The sequence below is a fragment of the Pteropus alecto genome, unplaced genomic scaffold (genome assembly GCF_000325575.1).
Source record: "Pteropus alecto unplaced genomic scaffold, ASM32557v1 scaffold69, whole genome shotgun sequence".
Lineage (NCBI taxonomy): Eukaryota > Metazoa > Chordata > Mammalia > Chiroptera > Pteropodidae > Pteropus > Pteropus alecto.
Window position 1 is genome coordinate 7,339,807 of NW_006494610.1, and position 18,183 is coordinate 7,357,989.

Sequence of the window (18,183 nt, forward strand, 5' to 3'; positions counted from 1 at the left end):
AAGAGAATAGGTTTTAAATCTTCTTTGAATGTTTGGTAGAATTCACTGGTGAAGCCATCTGGTCCTGGACTTTTACTTTTTGGTAGGTTTTAATGATTGTTTCAATTTCCATAGTGCTAATAGGTCTATTTAGATTTTCCAGTTCTTGATTCAGTCTAGGAAGATTGTATTTTTCTAAGTACTGGTCCGTTTCTTCTAGGTTATTAAATTTGGTGTTATATACTTTTTCATAGTATTATTGTATGATCCTTAGTATTTCTGCAATGTCTGTAATAATTTCCCCTCTTTCATCCTCGATTTTGTTTATTTGTGTCCTTTCTCTTTTTTCTTTAGTGAGTCTGGCCAGGACTTTGTCAATTTTATTAACCTTCTCAAAGAAACAGCTCTTGATTTCATTTGTTTTTTCTATTTTTTTCGTTTGATTTCAATTTCATTAATTTCTGCTATAATTTCGATTATTTTTTTCCTTCTGCTGACTTTAGTCTTCATTTGTTCTTCCTTTTCTAGTTTTTTAAGATGAAGCATTAGGTTATTTATTTGGGCTTGTTCTTGTTTTTGGAGATAGGCCTGTAATGATATGAACTTTCCTCTTATGACCGTTTTTGCCATGTCCTAAACCTTTTGATATATTGTACTATCATTATCATTCATTCTATGTATCTCTTGATCTCCCTTTTTATTTCTTTTCTGATCCAGTTATTCTTCAGTAGTATGTTGTTTAATCTCCATTTATTTTTGATTCTTTCCACTTTCTTTTTAGAATTGATCTCTAGTTTCATAGCATTATGATCAGAGAATATGGTTGGTATGATTTCAACTCTCTTATATTTGTTGAGGCTATCTCTGTGTGGTCAATCGTTGAGAATGTTCCATGTGCACTAGAGAGGAATGTATAAGCAGCTGTTTTGGGATAGAAGGCTCTGTAAATGTCAATTATGGCCAGTTGGTCTAATGTATCATTTAAAGATGTTATTTCCTTATTGATTTTCTATTTGGATGATCTGTCCATATCTGACAGTGGGGTATTTTGGTCCCCTACTACGAATAGTGTTTTGGTCTGTTTCTCCTTTTAGTTCTATTAGTAATTGCTTTACATATTTTGGGGCTCCCTAATTGGGAGCATAGATATTAATAAGTGTTATGCCTTCTTGGTAAATGATTCTGTTTATCATTATGAAGTGTCCCTCAGTATCTTTCTTTATCTTTTTGAGTCTGAAGTCTATTTCATCTGATATTAGTACTGCTACTCCCACTTTTCTCTGAATGCCATTTGCTTGAAACATCATTTTCTGTCCTTTGACTTTGAGTCTATATTCGTCTTTGGAGCTGAGATGTGTCTCCGAGAGGCAGCATATGGTTGAGTTTTGTTTTTTGATACAATCTGCTACTCTGTGCCTTTTTATTGGTGAGTTCAGTCCATTTACATTTAGGGTGATTATTGAAATACAAGGTCTTCTTATAGCCATTTTATCTTTTACTTTATGGTAGCTTGGTGTTTCCATTGCTTCCTTGTCCTTGTGTTTCTGTTTTCTTTATTTTGGTTGGCTTTTGTGAGTTTTCCCTCTGGTCCTTGTTTTATGTTATATACTTTGGTTCTAAATCTTTGGCCTGTGGTTATCATTACGAATATGAAAAGGATAGTTGTATATATATAGTAGTCTCTTTTTTTGTGCGTGTGCCTTATCTCCATTCCCCTCTGTGAATTTGGATCTTTGATTTCTCCCCTTTTCAGTCATTGTTGTATGTATATCTGTATGTAATGCTGAATGTTCATTACTATCTTGCTATAGCAAATCTCTTCTTATTTTAAGCTTATAATGCTCTGTTCGTAGTAAGGGTTGCACCCCTCTGCTTTTATGAGCCTACTAGTCACCTTACACGTAATTATGCATTTTGTTTTGTTTGTTATTTTGTTTTAGGTGAGCTGACCTCTTTCAGTATTTCCTGTAGTGCGGGCCTCATAGTGGAGAATTCCTTCAATTTTTGCATGTCTGGAAAGGTCTTTATTTCTCCTTCATATCTAAAGGAGAGCTTAGCTGGTTACATTATTCTTGGCTGGTAGTTCTCTTCATTTAATAGTTTGAATATTTGATTCCAGTCCTTTCTGGCTTGTAAGGTTTGTGCTGAGAAGTCTATCGATAATCTAATGGGTTTTCCTTTATAGGTTACCGTCTTCTTTTCCCTGGCTGCCCTGAGAATTCTGTCTTTGTCGTTGATTTTTGATAATTTTAAAGAATGTGTCTTGGTGAAGGCCTTTTTGGGTTGAGATAATTGACTTATTGAATTCTAAGCTCCAGCTCATTCCTTAGCTTTGGGAAATTCTCGTCAACTATTTGCTGAAAATGCTTTTTAATCCCTGCTCCTTTTCCTCCTCTTTGAGAATTCCCCTTATTTTTATGTTTCCTCTCCTGATGGTATCAGCTAGTTCTTGTATTTCTCTTTCATTATTTTTCATTCTTCGCTTTCTCTCTTCTTCCTTCTGATTTATCTCTAGATTTCTGTCTTCGATACTATTGATCCTTTCCTTCATTTGGTTGACTCTATTTCCCAAGCTTGTCATTTCATTTTTCAACTTTTGCAGTGTGTTCTTTATCTCCAGAAGGTCTATTCAGTTCTTTTTGAAGGTTTCTATCTCCTTGCTAAAGAACTTATTCTGCTCATCTTGGTATTTTTTCAATACCTGAAATTGTTGATATAATTGTTTCGGATCTCACTGAGTTTTTTCAGAAATACCATCCTGAATTCTCTGTCATTTAAGTTGCATATTTTTATGTCTGTAAACTTATTTTCTAGAGATTTTTCTCTTTCTTTCTGAGATGTCTTGTTACCTTGGTTGTTCATGGTGTTTAATGGACTATTTCTCTGCCTGAGCATTAATGGAAGTGTGTTTTCCTTTTTTTTTCCCAGAGTGAACATTTATTATATAATGGTGCCTAGCCTGTTGCAAATAAGGTGTTTTTCTTTTGGTTTCCAGTAGGTGGCGTCTAAGCCTCTTGAATCTCTGCTTCATATAAAGTATTAATTTCTTTTTTTTCCTTATAGATGTTTAATCATGCTCACTACCCTCAGTCTCAGTTCATGTCAGTGTTAGTGACGGTTGTGGTAGCGTTTGCTCAGATTTTCCTGGGTCTCCATGGCGTTGCATCTCGGATATGAGGTTAGGGGCCTTCTGGGTTGGGGGTTGGAGGCTGCAGCTCAGCCTCAGTTTTGCAACCGCGGCTGGTAAAAATCAACTGTTGTTTCTTTGCCGTCCTTGCTTTTCTGCTGTTCCTGTTTCTCTGCCTTCTGCCCTGATGATTGGGCACTGCTGCTGGCTGTGTGGAGCTCACAGCACTCTCAGGCAGGACTGTTGAAGGAACTCACCACTCCTCCCCTTCCCCTTCTCCTACAGGGAGCTCTGGCTGCGAGAGGCAGCTTCTTTGTTTCTCCCAGTCTATCGCCCGACACCCAGGGCTCTGACCTGTGGTAGCTATTATGTGCAGATCCCACACTCAGACGTGCTGGTGTGCAGTTTGGGTGTTTTTTTGTTGAATTTTAGGTGTTCATCTTATTGTTGTTTCAAGGGAAGAGATCTGAGAACATCTCTCATGCCGCCATGTTTAATCCAATCCATTCTAGAGATTTAACAATTTCTTTAAAGTATTAAATTATGTTTTAAAAATCTGCCACCTGTCGAAAAGTTGGGCTAATTATGGATGAATGAGTCTGGCAGTTCATTTTTTTCTGATGTGGATTATGGGGAAAAGAGAGAATTTAGTAAATGAGCCACTTACTCTACTTAAATAAAGATAATTGTGCTTTTAAAAAAACATTAATGCAATTTTATTTTATTTTGTTTTGTTTAATTTAATTTTCTATTTCTCTAATAAACAATTTGTGTGCCTACTATATTTAAGGTACTGTAACAAAAAATATCGAAGATCCAGTGATAAAGGAAAATAAAAATTATCTATCTAATCATGAAAGTGTACAGGAAAATAAGCACAAAGCACAATTAAAGTGCTTTGGAGTTTAGCGGATAGGAGATAATATTTAGTTTGAGAGTTTATATAAAGTGATATTAGAGTATTTGTGGAATTTATTCATTTACAGTGGAGATGGAGAATTAATTTCAGGGACAGGTTATAGAGGAAGAGCAGAATGTGGAAAAGGACAGTCAGCACACATGGAACTCTGTGAGGCCGGTTCAAGTAAAAGGTCTTAGAAAATAAGAAGCTAGAAGGCTGCGTTTTTAATTTTTCTAAACTTTAAATTTTCTATCTGTAAATTCTGAACACTAGTTTTTGTGATAATTAAATGAGAGTGTCCAACACTCTGGCATGGAGTTTGGCATAAAATAAGGTCTCAATGCATTTAGCTGTCAGCTGTGTATTGCAGGCAAATGCTGAGATACTATTATTTAACAGAGGATTGGAGGTGAGATGTGATGAAGAAATTGATAACATAGACTCAGATGACTGAAGAGATGGTTTGCCAATAATGAGAAGGAATGTAAGGGAGTTAGTTGTATGGGGATGGTAGATATCGAGTTCAGTTTTATAGATATTTTGAAAACGAATGGTAGGAAATCAAGATGGAGTGAGCTAGCAAATGGCAGGTAGCACTGAGGCTCAAATGTGAGGATTGCATATGTAAAGTGATAGTTGAAGTTATGAGATTTGACAGTTCAAAGTCTTGAGATTTTGAAGGAGTACAGGTAAAGAGAAGAGAGGAAGAAAGGATCAAACACAGATGTTGACAATTGTATTTGATCTCAGGAGAATGAAAAGGAGTCAGAGGATAATATAGAAGAAGAGACCAGGACACAGGGTCATAGGAGCTAAAGAAATACAGGGTTTTCAAGAGGCATTGGAAAGGTAGGAGACAGAATAGCAAAGGGATAAGAAATAGTTCTGTTGCATGCATGTGTTGACTACATACTCAATCTCTGGAGCTTCTCAGTTTCCTTTACAAATATCATTTGTCCCAGTCTCCTGTCTACCATGCTCAAGTCCTATCTTTATAACATTGAAGCCTCTGTTACCACTTGACACTTGAAACTAGAGTTACATTTCTAGCAAGCAGAGTAAGTGTGTTCCTGATCTCATAGACTTGAACATCTTCATAGAAAATCCTCATAAATACCTAGTAGTCAAGTTCTATTATATCTGTATAACCAGATAGATGTACACTGGTTCAACTTTTTTGAGCTGGTCAGATAGCGTAATATATATATTCCTAAGAGAAAAAAATTTAAAACAAACTATTAAACTTTCTGAGAGCAATCCATTTTTATTTTACAGTGATTTTAGGGAATTTTTTCTTTAAAATTATATATTGTTTCAAGACATTTAAAGAGGCATATGTGTACTTGGGCCACTTTCTTCATTTAATTTTTCAGCATATTCTTTTATGAGATCGTTAGGCTAAAAATTCAAGAAATTATGACAAATTAGAAATTTGGTAATATATTATTTTTACATTTTTCCTAGAACTATTGTAATAGGATTTTTGGTACCATAATGAATACAATACTATAACATTTCAATGAATATTTTTGGTAGTCTTTATTATTCAGAAAATAGAGATCTTGAAATTGTCTGGCTCTTCAATTCACTTTTTCTCATCCTTCCCCACCTGCTGATATTTGCCCCATAATCTTCTGAGGGACCCTCTTCTCTCATCTTATCCTCTCTAGCCTAGTACCAGTGAAGACATTCACACAGTCATGCTGATTAGTACCAATGAAAACTGATGCCCTCCAGAATAGGGCCTGAAATACTCTCCAGCTATTGTTCTTTTTAAACTTCCAACTTTGTTTTCAGCTACCCAACCTTAATACCCATTGCTTGTCTCTGAACAGGTGATTCTGTTTCCCTTTATTACAAAGGAAATCAATACTAGTAAGTAGAATTGTCTCAACTTATGATCTGGTTGTTCTAGCTGTTTCCATTTAACTAAACTCTTTTATATTTTTCCCTTTGATCTCCATGGAAGAAATAACCTCTCTTTTAGCCATGGATAAAGCTTCTCCTGTGTTCGATTATGTCCTCACTTATTCCTCTACCCACTCATGTTTGGAACACAGGGGGTGAGCAAGAAAAGGCCTGTGGAATCTAGAGTCTTTTGAAGGTCCTTGCTCTTTCAGTAACTCGTTCTCTCCTGAATCTCTGAGTTCTCTACTTGCCTTTCTCCTTTACATAGAAACATGCCCGTATCTCTCCTATTAAAAAACTCCTTGTTCTCCATTCTTTTCTATATTCTACACTTTTTCTCTTATTCTCACACGTAAGATGGATAAGTTTATCTCACCTCGTTTGATAATTATAATTACTTCCTCTCTCTGGAGCCGAGCCTCTTTGGCTTTTGCAATACCATTGTTCTTGGATTCCCTTCTCTCGCTCCACTACTTAGATAACTCTGTCTCATCTTTAAATGTTATTTTACAGAGTTATAGCTATTGTGTATTTCCTTTCTCCCTCTATACATTCTCATTTGGGAGTCATACATGGAGTTACTTATGTGCTTTATATACATTGTGACTACCAAGTCTTTAAATTCTAATATGACTTCTCTGGGAGCTCCAAACCCTTATATATTCAACTGCCTGCTGGATGTCTATACATGAATCTATCAAAAACATCTCTAATTGAACCAATAAAAACAAACTCATCAATGTCCCTCAAAATTGTTTTCCCTGTGGTACTTTCTATATCAGAATGTCCTATTATTATCTAACTTAGGGACTCCATGAATTATCGGCAAGCCCTTTCTCCTAATCACTGTCCCTGTCCAACAGTACATTAAATTCTATTGCTCATACTTGAAAATTTTTGTTGAGCTGGTTTCTTCTACTTGGCCTCCCCTACTTTTCCCTCTCTCCTTTCATCACTACTGAGCTAGTTCGATTCCTATTAATTTACCTCTTATCTAGACCCTCCCTTCTCACTTTCTGTTCTCCCTCTGAGCCACCATTCACTTGGCTGTCTGAGAAGTTATTTTATCATGTTCATGTACACTTGATTGATCCTATATCTCTCTAACTTCACATTTTCCATTATCTCTTCATTATTTTGGGAATACAATCTAAATGATTCAGAATATTATTTAAGATCCTTGGTCTGGCCCATCTATCTGCCCAGATTTTTTCTCTACCATTCCTACCCTCATTCCATACCATTTGTTGTTTCAACCTTTGACTCCAGCCACTCAAACTATTTGCAGTTTTTGAATATGCCATGTCTACGTTCCCTCTGCCTTTATTGTTACTTACTTCTCTCAATTTTGTTAAATTCCACTTGTCTTTCAAATCTCACTTTGAGTAGCTACTAGTCTAGAAAGCCTCTTATATCCACCTTTTTACACTACTACCTAATGAACTTTAAGTGACTCTTGGCTGATTTCTGAAACATATTGCCCCGATGGGATTCAAGACATGCTTCCTCAAAATGTGGCAGCTTGGTATGTTGAACATTTTTACGTTGAAGTAGTTTGAGGATTGACATGTGCAAGAAAGACTTTCTGACCTTCCCTCATGTGAGATTAACTCCTCTTTCCCAGAGGAAAGGGGAATCCTTACCTTCAAAGACAAGGGACAGAGAAAGGAATCTGAATGAACAGGCTTTGTTACGTTTCCCCTCGTTTACTACACACAGCTCGTACTCCTTGACTTGCCATATCTTTCCATAACTTTACATTCTTTATCAAACTTAGCATAAGAATACACAGGTTTAACCATTTTGGGGGGTATTTATTTCCTTATTAAGGCTCTCATGTCATGTAAAACTTATATTAAATAAATGTATACGTTTTTGCTTGTTAATCTGTCTTTTGTTATAGGATCTCAGTCAAGAACTTAGAAGGGTAGAAGAAAAAGATATTTTCCCTCCCTTACACCTGTACCACCATATTTTTGTTCTCTGCCTCTTTCCTGCCAGACCCAGTTTTAAACCCAACCAGATTGTAAGACATATTATCTTTCACTTCCGCATCTCCAGCTTTCAGTATCTTCTCCAGCAAGTACTAAATCTTATTGAATGAGTTAACAAAGAGCAAACAACAAATTCTTCCTCACAGAGTGATGTTAGTTTCTTATTACATGAAAAGGCTAAATCGTTTATAATTTTCTCCAAAATATTACAGTACATTCTGGAGACATTTAATGAAATAGTGCTTAGTGATTATATATGTGCTTTACAATTTATCTAGAAAGAGAAAGGCTGCTAAAGAATTTGCACACGTGAAAATTTTCCCTTGTATAATTTTTCACTTTCATGATGAATGGGATCTTTGGCTTATCTCCTAGCCATTCTAACCTTCTCGTTCCAGGTTCGAAAGGCAGAGTGCTTATGTATTTTAGGAAAACCAGGTAACACCTCATATCTAGGAAAAATAATTCTTGCTCTTATAAGGTGTTCCTGATAGCTTGTCAGTGGGGCAGAGAAGGCTGGATGGGCCCTGAATTGCTTTTCAGCCAAAACGGGTTCACCTCAGTGAACACTGGCCGTGACCGTATACTCAGTTGTCAAGTTACAGTGCACATTTTAGATTAGTTTAGCATAAATCAGAATTCAGGCATGAGTTAAGTTCATGTTTTTACATTCTTTGTCTCTCAGTTTTTCAGCTAAAGGGATATATAACACTTCTTACTATTTGTCAGCGTTGGGAATTATATTTGAGAAGAGATGATTCATTTTTCTTGGGTTTTAGAACTTGTTCAGTACCTGCTCGGAGAAATGAGATAGTCTGATCTGAATTAGCAAATGATGTCAGCGGTCTTTATTCCTTCCCATTTCCTACTGTAATTTATTGTTTTTAATGTAAAAGTGGGGAACAATTATTTTTATCTAGTAGCAGTAATAAGAATATTAGTTAGCATTTATAATATCTTAAAAATATATGCACCAGTTCATAAGCAGCACAAAGTCTAATATTAGAATAATGTGGTATGCATTATTCATTTTAATGATTCAGTAATTTTTTCTCTACTTTATACCCTTCTCCCATTTATTTTTTGTATTTTTTATATTGCTTTTTTATCACATTCATACAGCACAGTTCAATAAATATTCTTCCTTATTTTCATTTATGTGAAAGTATCCTTAGCTTTTATGTATTTCATTTACTAACTAATTTGTTTCACATGTAAATCTAGCCTCTGTGTTTTCCTCTAAGGCATTTCATCTTATTTTCTTTATTTTATAACTGACTTTTAATTTTCCTTTTTCCTTTTTAGTTTATCAGCTCATTTTTTAATATGTTCTCCTGTGCCTCATTTAAATCCTTTTTCCATGTTATACTTTTTTTTCCACAATTTAATTTTTTATTTTATTATTTAAATCTATCGGAAAAAAATTGGTGACCTCATAGTACTATTGAAACTCTTAGCTCAGGAAAAGAAGACAAATATAGTTAAATATCCACTATCCCAGCACTTTGGAACTACGGAGTTTATTTTCCTTTATAAAAGCAGCACTTTTCTACACCACTTTTGGAGGTGGTCTGTTAAAGGAGGGAGAAAATTTTAGTACTAATAAAATCTAAAGAAGTAGGATAAATAAGCAACAGATAGATGTAAACATCATATTATGTAGAGAAAATTTCAAGTTCAGATACAAATCATCTGTCCTGCTTACCAGTGCTTTCTTATATTTGATTTGGCAGAAAATGAATATACACTTTTTACAACATGAGGATGAATAAATGAAATATATGAAGAGATTACAAATTAAATTATATTGATTTAAATGGAGAAAATAGTGTGGTATTTGGTAATGTCTCTAATGCCAGGAAAAAGTAAGATAGACCATTGATTGAGGTTTTTTAAAAATGTCCCTACATCCATAACTTGTATTTTAAGATCTCCATTGCATTAATCTGAAGTATGTACCTGAAAAGGATTTGAACGTAAATCCTTCAATCATAATTTTAGTGTTCAAAACTATTCCTTTAAAACTTAGACTTTTATCCAGTAATTCTAAATCTGAATCTAGCTAAGGAAATGAAATACTTTAAGCACTAAGATATTTGTTGCACTGTAATTTGTAGTGGGTAAAAGCTGATGATATCCTAAATATCTTGTTTAAAAAGGATGGTCAAGTATATTATGGGATGTAGAGATAATGGAATATAAAGTGGCCATTAAAATAAAATGTTTATAAGATACTTGTAATGGCATGAGGATATTTATCATATGACCTCAGGAAAAAAAAGATACATAAATTTTACATAATATGCTTTCAACCATAGTAATAACTTTAAAAGACTAAATGGGAATGCATCAAATGTTAAGAGTGATTATCCCTGGGTAATGAGATTATGATACTTTAAAAAATATTTTTCATATTTTCTTGCATTTTAAAAAATGTTTTACACTTAGCACACCTTAATATTATATTCAGAAGACTTGTAAGCTAAAGAATATTTAGATTAGAATATTCTATTTACTTATTTTAAATGGGGATTTTGAAAAAATTAAATGTTTATTCTCATATAAGACAAGACATCCATGTCATTTTTCTCTTTTTAATTTGGGGGTATTTCAATATTCTAAGAAGTTTTACACTAAAGGTGGGATGAGAGGATAGATTTAATGAGATATAGGAGGGAGAATAAAGATTTAAAGGCAATTTAATGAATTATCTGCAGCACGGATATAAAATGTCTGTGGCCTTAATTTGCCAGAGATATAATAGAATATTCTCTTCTCTAATTTCTGCAGTATCAAGTCATGGGTGGATAAGATGCAAGAAGACCTCGTCACACTGGCGAAAACAGCAAGTGGAGTCAATCAGCTTGTTGATGTGAGTAGAACCCAAAGAAACTTAGTATTTTTTTCTCTAATTAGAATGCAATTTTATCTCCTAGGAATCTGTATATCTATATTATAAATAGGATATGATTTCTCATGTGGATCTGGTAGTGAAGTTCTGAAAAAGACCCTTGGTACTGCTGGTTATTGCAAAAAAAGAAACACCATCCCTAGCAATTAATGAAGCTTTCTTACCTCACTTTACAGTTTCTATAGAGCCCTCACTTAGATGAGTTCGTGTGATACCTAGACTCCCCTGGAATTCAAATTGGGGTGTCACGTTTCCATTCTTCAGACTATTTCATAATCTCACACATAGCGATGACTAAGTACTGTGATGGATTCTTTTGAGTGTCCTTAGTGAGAACACTTCTTCATCCTTGAGGGTAGATTTTATTTTTAAAAAGAGTTGAAATGTGTTTACAGCCGTGTCTAGAGACTAGAGTGAGTCATTGAGATGGGTAATAAAAATTTTGGTGCAACAAAAGGAGTCACTGTAAAATATGTTTTTTTCTGATGGTTTATGAAATGACTATGAAAGCCACTCAAATGATTTTTGAAAATGATAGCAATATGTAAATATTTATATAGTTTCTGAAATAGATTATTTTACTTGGGTAAGAACGTTTGCATTACAGGTTCTGTAAGATTTATTAAAAATTAAATGTCATTTCTTTAGAGTCTCGCTTCTTCCATTTCAGTGTAAGTAATGTAACAATTTGGAAGTACTATCATCTTGGTTCTTAGTGATGCAATGAGGCCTTTTACTTTTCCAAAAACGTGATAGGTCAATGAGGTGAAATGGTATAAAAGTGGCTTCATGCATGATATATGAATATTTGTATGTGAATATTCCTCTCTGGGAGAAACTGGGATGTATGCTTACCTTATACATTAATAGAAATTCATAAGGAAACTTTATTAAGTAAATTCTTTAAAAAAATATTTCAGAAACTGTTTATAAAACAATTATAGATCTCAGTCTAAGAGTATGTCGAACAAAGTTAAATATCTGTGTGATAAGGAATACATTTGAAAATGAAAGGTGTTCCTTGTGAATAGCAATGATAAATTTAATTCTGGTCGACACATAATATGTCCCAGGCATTGTGCAGGCTACAGAGACACAGTTCCTCTCCTCAGAGAACTGACACTCTGCCAATCAAAAATCTCCATTATATGGGTACACAGATGCTTGAACGATCTTATAAGCTGGTGCGTGGGATCTACAATGATTTATTGTGAGAAAATATATAAGAATATGAAAGTGTGTAAGATAATAAGTGAGTCTCTATGAAAATGATGGAGTTTGTAGAATGAGAAAAAAGAAATGAGAATGGACAGATTTTGGTTAGAAGTTATATGACTCTCCTTATTGACAGAATGAGATTTAAAATAAACTACTCTTGGGAGCTCTCCTTCACTCCTCCAGTGTTTCTTCAGCCTCAAAAACCACTTTCTTGGCTGACCTCATTTTTGCTTTTGGTGTAAAGAGCGAACCCTCTATTGCCGATTCTGCTTTTTTCCTGAATTGTTAAGCATAAAAGGTGGCACCCGATTTCCATTATGCTTTATGAAGAATAGATGACTAAGAGTGTAAATATTGTCAAATGAATAAATAGCCTTGTCTGAATTAGGGTAACGGAATGGACAGGATGAAAGAAAATTCCCACAATTTTTTATTTGTTTGTTTGTTTATGAGATAATTAGAGTGACAGAAAGAGATGTAATTAAAAGAATTAGATATTATGTGACAAAGGAAGGAGAGAGAGAGAACATAATTCATTATTGGAAAAATAATTTAACTATTAAGATACGCGAAAAGTGTCATTTTATGTAGATAAATGATCCATATATCACTCTCTCCTTTTGCTAGAGAGAAGGTTCATGATGGGAGCCAAAGTGGTACGTTTCTTTTTGGCCTGAGCACTTAAAGCGGAGACTGATTGATGGATGCCAGAGTTGAGAGTAAACTTTGAGCTGAGCGCGGGGGTGTTGGATACATGGCGAGGACCAAAAGATTTTTTTTTTAGTGTATGTGTGCCAAAGCGAGCACCCAAAAGTTGAATAAATGGAGGAACATATCAGGTTCCTGGATTGAAATACAGTTTTGTGGAAATGATGATTCTTCTGAAATTATTTAATAATGGTTTTCACTGGTTTTGCAGGATGGAACTGACATTTTACTTGAACACTCAGAAGCAGCTCTAATGAGGCAACACAGCTAAAATAAGACATCTTTGCAAGTTAAAAGAAAATTGCTTTATGGCATCATAAAATATTAGCTCAGGGATGGTTGATACATATTTTTGGATAAATTCAGTACTTTAACTTTACAGTGAGAGATTTTGCCCAGGTTACCTACCTAACTTTTGTTAAAAGATAAAGTGTTAATAGACTTAAGTAGTACTATCACCCCGATACATTTGGGTAAAAAGATATCTTAATGAAATATTCCATTACCTAATGATTTATTGGAAGATAATATGTCCATTAAGTGCATATGCTCAGCCACAAAGTAGATTAAATAATTGAGGGAAGAAAGAAAACAAAATTAGGGCAAAGAGATAATGTGTTATAATTTTTCTTAGTGAATTTAATATATTAGAACTTCTTAAGTACAACTGATTTCCACTATGGGAACTTCATTTTTTTTCATTAGTTCAGGCACTGTACTAAGCCCTGTATGTGCATTACCATATTAATTCTCAGGACAATCTTATGAAGTGAACATCATCATTTTTAATATGCATTAAGCAATTGCAAGGTTATCGTTTTTTTTTCCTAGGGTACACAAATACTAAAATGGATGTAACTCCATAATTAAAAAAAATCATGTTATGCTTTAGAATATATGTTAATATTTTACCTTGTTATATTGCAACTTGTATATTGAGAAGGTAAGTGGATCTGTGATTAGGTATAAGGTTAACATATCTGGTTAACCTTTTATATAAAAGATATAAATTAGAAGAAGCCAAGACTCTGCTACCAGTTATCCACTCATGAACATTTCTATTTGAATGCCTTTAAAAAATGAAAGTGTAGAAAGAAATTGTAAAATGTAAATTTACATGCAGAATTTAAAACCTTGCATTAATGTTGGCATGCACAGAAAAGTTTCGTGTGTATGTCTATTGAAAGTATTGCTAAGAAAAGTATAGAAAATTGTTTTTGTGGATTTTGCCTTCATGGTCTTCCACCTAAAGAAAATACACATATTTTCTCCCAATTAATAGCTTTGTGGTCTGGCCAAGACGTTTCATCTCATGGAGTTGTTGAGATTGATAATATAATCTATATAAAATATTTACCGACCTGTAATCAGAACTCAACAAAGGTCATTCTTTTGTGTGCTAGTTGGGGTACAGACTGAGCAAATGTAACAAAAGGGTAAATACTGTGTATTGTTCTTTCATGTCACAGCCTAGAGGTGACCAGTGTAGGGTCAGCACGTTGACTCCTTTGTCTTTAGCATGTGACTTCCATTCTTGGGCCTGGATGGATTCTTGCAGTTACTATTCTTTCTCAGCCATTCCGGACTGGGAAAGAGACTAGAGGAGCAGATGCCCAGTTGCTTTTAGGGTTAGACATTTTGCTCACATTCCAGTGGTTGTAACTTATTCACATGGCCATATCCAACTAGAAAAGAGTTAGAAATATGGAGTCATGACCTGAGCAGCCATATGCCAACTGTATCACAATGGAAGGAGGAGAACAGACAGTGGAGGACAACTAACAGTTTTCCACTGATATGTATTTTTTGAATACTATCCTTACAAGAGCTATATTTAAAAATGTGTTAAAGATATATTAACACAAATGGAAGCTGTATTTATATATTTTAAAGCATAATATATCAAGATAAAAGAGAAGGATGATTTCTGGATTTTGAATCACACATGCATTTCAAACAATCTGAATTATAGAATATTTAAAAAGACAGTTTATTTTAAACACACACAACACGCTGAAAAATGGAGAGGCTAATTATCATGTATTAATGAACAGATAACATTTTAAAAAATAAAGTGTTCTTAATATTCTTGAAAACAATATTTTTAAGTTTATGAAACTGGCTAGCAACCATTTTTTTTTCATTTAATTTGTTGATAAATATGTCTTACTAAAGATGCACCTAAATTTTGACCAATATCCAAATTATCAGATATTCTAAAGTAATGGGTTCTGTAGTATTGAGAATTTGCGTCATAAAGTTTTCTAAAAATAAATTGATGAATAGAAACTACTGTTTATCTTTTCTGTAAAATGGGTTTCTGAGTCTACAAAAAGTTGTATTACAAGAAAACAAAATTCTGCAAATATGTCAGAAAATTTAGTTGCTTCGCTTGATTGACCCTGCCCTGGTGACAGCAAACCACACCAATGCAAGCACAGTAGAGTCATGGAGAGTTTTGTCACCTTCTTTGCACAGAATTTTCTTCACACTTCACCTTTTCTCTTTAGGAATCCAAGACTTTCTCATCACCTGCTCTTTATTATAAAAGAAGGAATTGCTAATTATCATTTACATTTGGTTGTTTAAATCCATAGTAAGTCTCTAATCTCTAAGCAGAACATATTTGGTATTAAGAAGCAGGTGTGAAGGCTGTATTTTGAAGGAATAGGTTTCTCTCTCTCTCTCTTTTCCAGTCAGGGGCCCAGCAGAACCTGGACTGAGGTGAGGCAAATGATGTGCCAAGAGTGCACAGTTTAAGGAGGAACTCGCTCTGAGGATCTAAACTTGCACAACATAATGAGTGAGTGAGTAGCTCCTGAAATTTTGTGCCCTTGATGCCTCATTTGCCTCAGTTTAGGCTTAAATTAACCCTGGGGCTCAGGGACAGTTAAGGTCTGACTTGCTCTGTGTCTTCTGCTCTCCATGGCTGAAGGCATAGACTTTTACAGCCCTTGGACGTTCCACTAATCCCAGGCCTCTTGGCTACATTTTCTTCCCTGTTCCTTTCCCCTCCTAGGTATAATGTCAAGTCTTTCCTACAGCTTTTCTGGATGCTTCGTTAGCTTCCCAGGCTCATCTTGTGTCTATGCATTCTTACAGTGTTAATATATTCATTTTGAAAGCTTCACCTATATTATGTGACATTGCTCCATACGTCCCTTCTCTTTCAATTCCAACACTGTTGTATCTTTTGATAATGAAAGATGGTAATAGAATACAAACTTTTTTATAATAGAGATTTTTATATTCTTTTAGTTATCTAAAAGAGTTGAAATGAGGCATGTCTCCTTCTCGTTATAAGGCTTTCTTCTTAAGTGGAAATTTTGTCTGGATTTCTAACATTTAGGCTAGAACATGCAAACATTTAAAAAAGTTTGTGAGAACTTTTTTTACCTGCAAGTTTAGTTTTGAAGGTAAAATCATTCTGCAATGGCATCATCATAGAACTTTCTGGCTTTCATTCACCATTGTGATTTTATAAGTTAAAGTTATTGTTGAAATCAATACCTTCATATTTCAATGTGCTCTCAAAGATGTAAATTTGAAACATGTCTAAATATTGAGCGTTCAGTCTCTTAATTAAGGTAGTATTTACATAAGGGTTTTGAGTAAAGAATTAGTAACTCATGGGATTCATGGACCGATGCTTTTTCTTTGACACTGTGGTCACGTTATCTTATGTAAATAGAATATTCATTTTCTATGTGGTAGAGAGTTTCATATATTAATTTATTTGCAAAAGAAGATACTCTAAAGCAGAACATAATTAATCATTGGTGATTCTGACTAGGGGATCAGTGAGATGCGGCGACAACAAGGGTGGGAATCTTTTTCTTCTCTCGTGAATACTGCTAGGTAGCTGGATGACAGATTTCCCTTTACCTGCTTGTTAGGTGAGGTAGATAGTAACACTCTCCGTTCCTCACAGAAAAGTTGTAGAAGTGAAACAGGATATAAAATGAAATGGGAACACAATAATAGATAGTATGAAAAAGTTAAATGCTTATAACTCTTTAAAATGTTGCTTTATATTACTTTTAAAGGTAATATAACTATAAAAGTACTGTAATATAATTACTTTTCAAAATAGCTTATTTATTTCACATATTTTGGTTTTGTTCAGTTGCCTTACTTCCTTCAACGATGAAATGTTGTAACTAAATCAGTTACCATAATTCTGTGAGCAGTTTGGGATTATCATTGTTTTAGGGAAAAAAACCACATCCCCCACCCCCAAGTAGAGAGAAATCTATTTTGACTGCAGAATGTACTATCGGTACATCTCTTTATCCATCCACTAGAGATTTAAAGTAAGAAGCTGTTTTTTTTTTTTTTTTTTTAACAGTGGTTAATTATATTCATTTTCAAAGATATGGAGTAAAGTAAACTCTTATGGGAGTTTCTAACCTTATGGTGACTTTTGATGTTTTATTAAGAGGTTTTTGAGTGAAATACTGTTGGTTCACAAACAAAGACTATTAAAATGTTTTCTTTTTGACCTTACCAACTTGTTCTATTATCAGTCAATAATTAACACTTTCTTCAGTTATGCTGGTATTTGAGGGATAAATTATTATTTATCATTTCTCCAAATAACACTCTAATGGCTTGGTAATACTAACTACAGGGAAAGTGATATATCATGTTTGTGCTCTCTTCTTGTCTGTGAGCTGCACCAAGGACAGGGAAGCTAAAAATTCATGGAAGTGAAGTAGCCAAGTATTAGCTTCTCCAAAATGAAGATGAATGGCATAAAAGACCATATTTGCTACTGCACACTCTCAATATGCAACACATAGCTTTTTTTTTTTTTTCTTTCTGAGAACATCTTTAATGTCTTTGTAAAGAGAGCTGTGGTTCTTAGCTAGGGGCAGTTTTGTCCCCCAGGAGATATTTGTCAGTGGTTGGAAACATTTATGATGGTCACTGCTGGGTACGTGTTGGGTGGAGGGCGAATGCTACTGGCATCCAGTGTATAGAGGCCACGGATGCTGCTAAACACTCTACAATGTACAGGATATTGCCCCACAACAAAGAATGATCTGGTAAAAATGTCAATATTGCTGAGGTTCAAAAATGGCTCTAGGAAGTCTGAAGAATTTGAGGCAATTATACATTTATTTCTTGAATATAAATTTATAAAATCATGTAAAATCATATATCAGCATTGATAGCTAGCAGTTTTGCTTTAGAAAAAGCCATTTGCTACTAAGATGGTTAAGAGCAAGTTAAACTGTAGGCTTTTTAAAATTCTTTTGTTAGTAGTGAAATGAATTTAGGTCATTTGGGGTTAGAGGCATTAAACAAGCAGCTCACTCAGCCTATGGTTAATTATTTTTTAATTTAGTTTTGATAGAATATAGTATGATCTTTTATTTGTACATGAATTTCTGTTCAAAATACATATTCAATTCATATATAGTTCCAGATATGC

The 18,183-nt window shown here is 34.2% G+C and overlaps 1 protein-coding gene across 7 annotated transcripts in view; it reads left to right on the forward strand.

The window, feature by feature from the left end:
* CACNA2D1 (calcium voltage-gated channel auxiliary subunit alpha2delta 1) overlaps positions 1-18,183 on the forward strand; it is a 452,371-nt gene that overhangs the window by 72,486 nt on the left and 361,702 nt on the right. For all 7 annotated transcript variants that reach the window (XM_015599796.2, XM_015599800.2, XM_015599795.2 and 4 more), the window contains exon 2: positions 10,700-10,781. In XM_015599796.2, the coding sequence (XP_015455282.1) occupies positions 10,700-10,781 (82 nt within the window). The remainder of the gene's footprint in view (positions 1-10,699; positions 10,782-18,183) is intronic.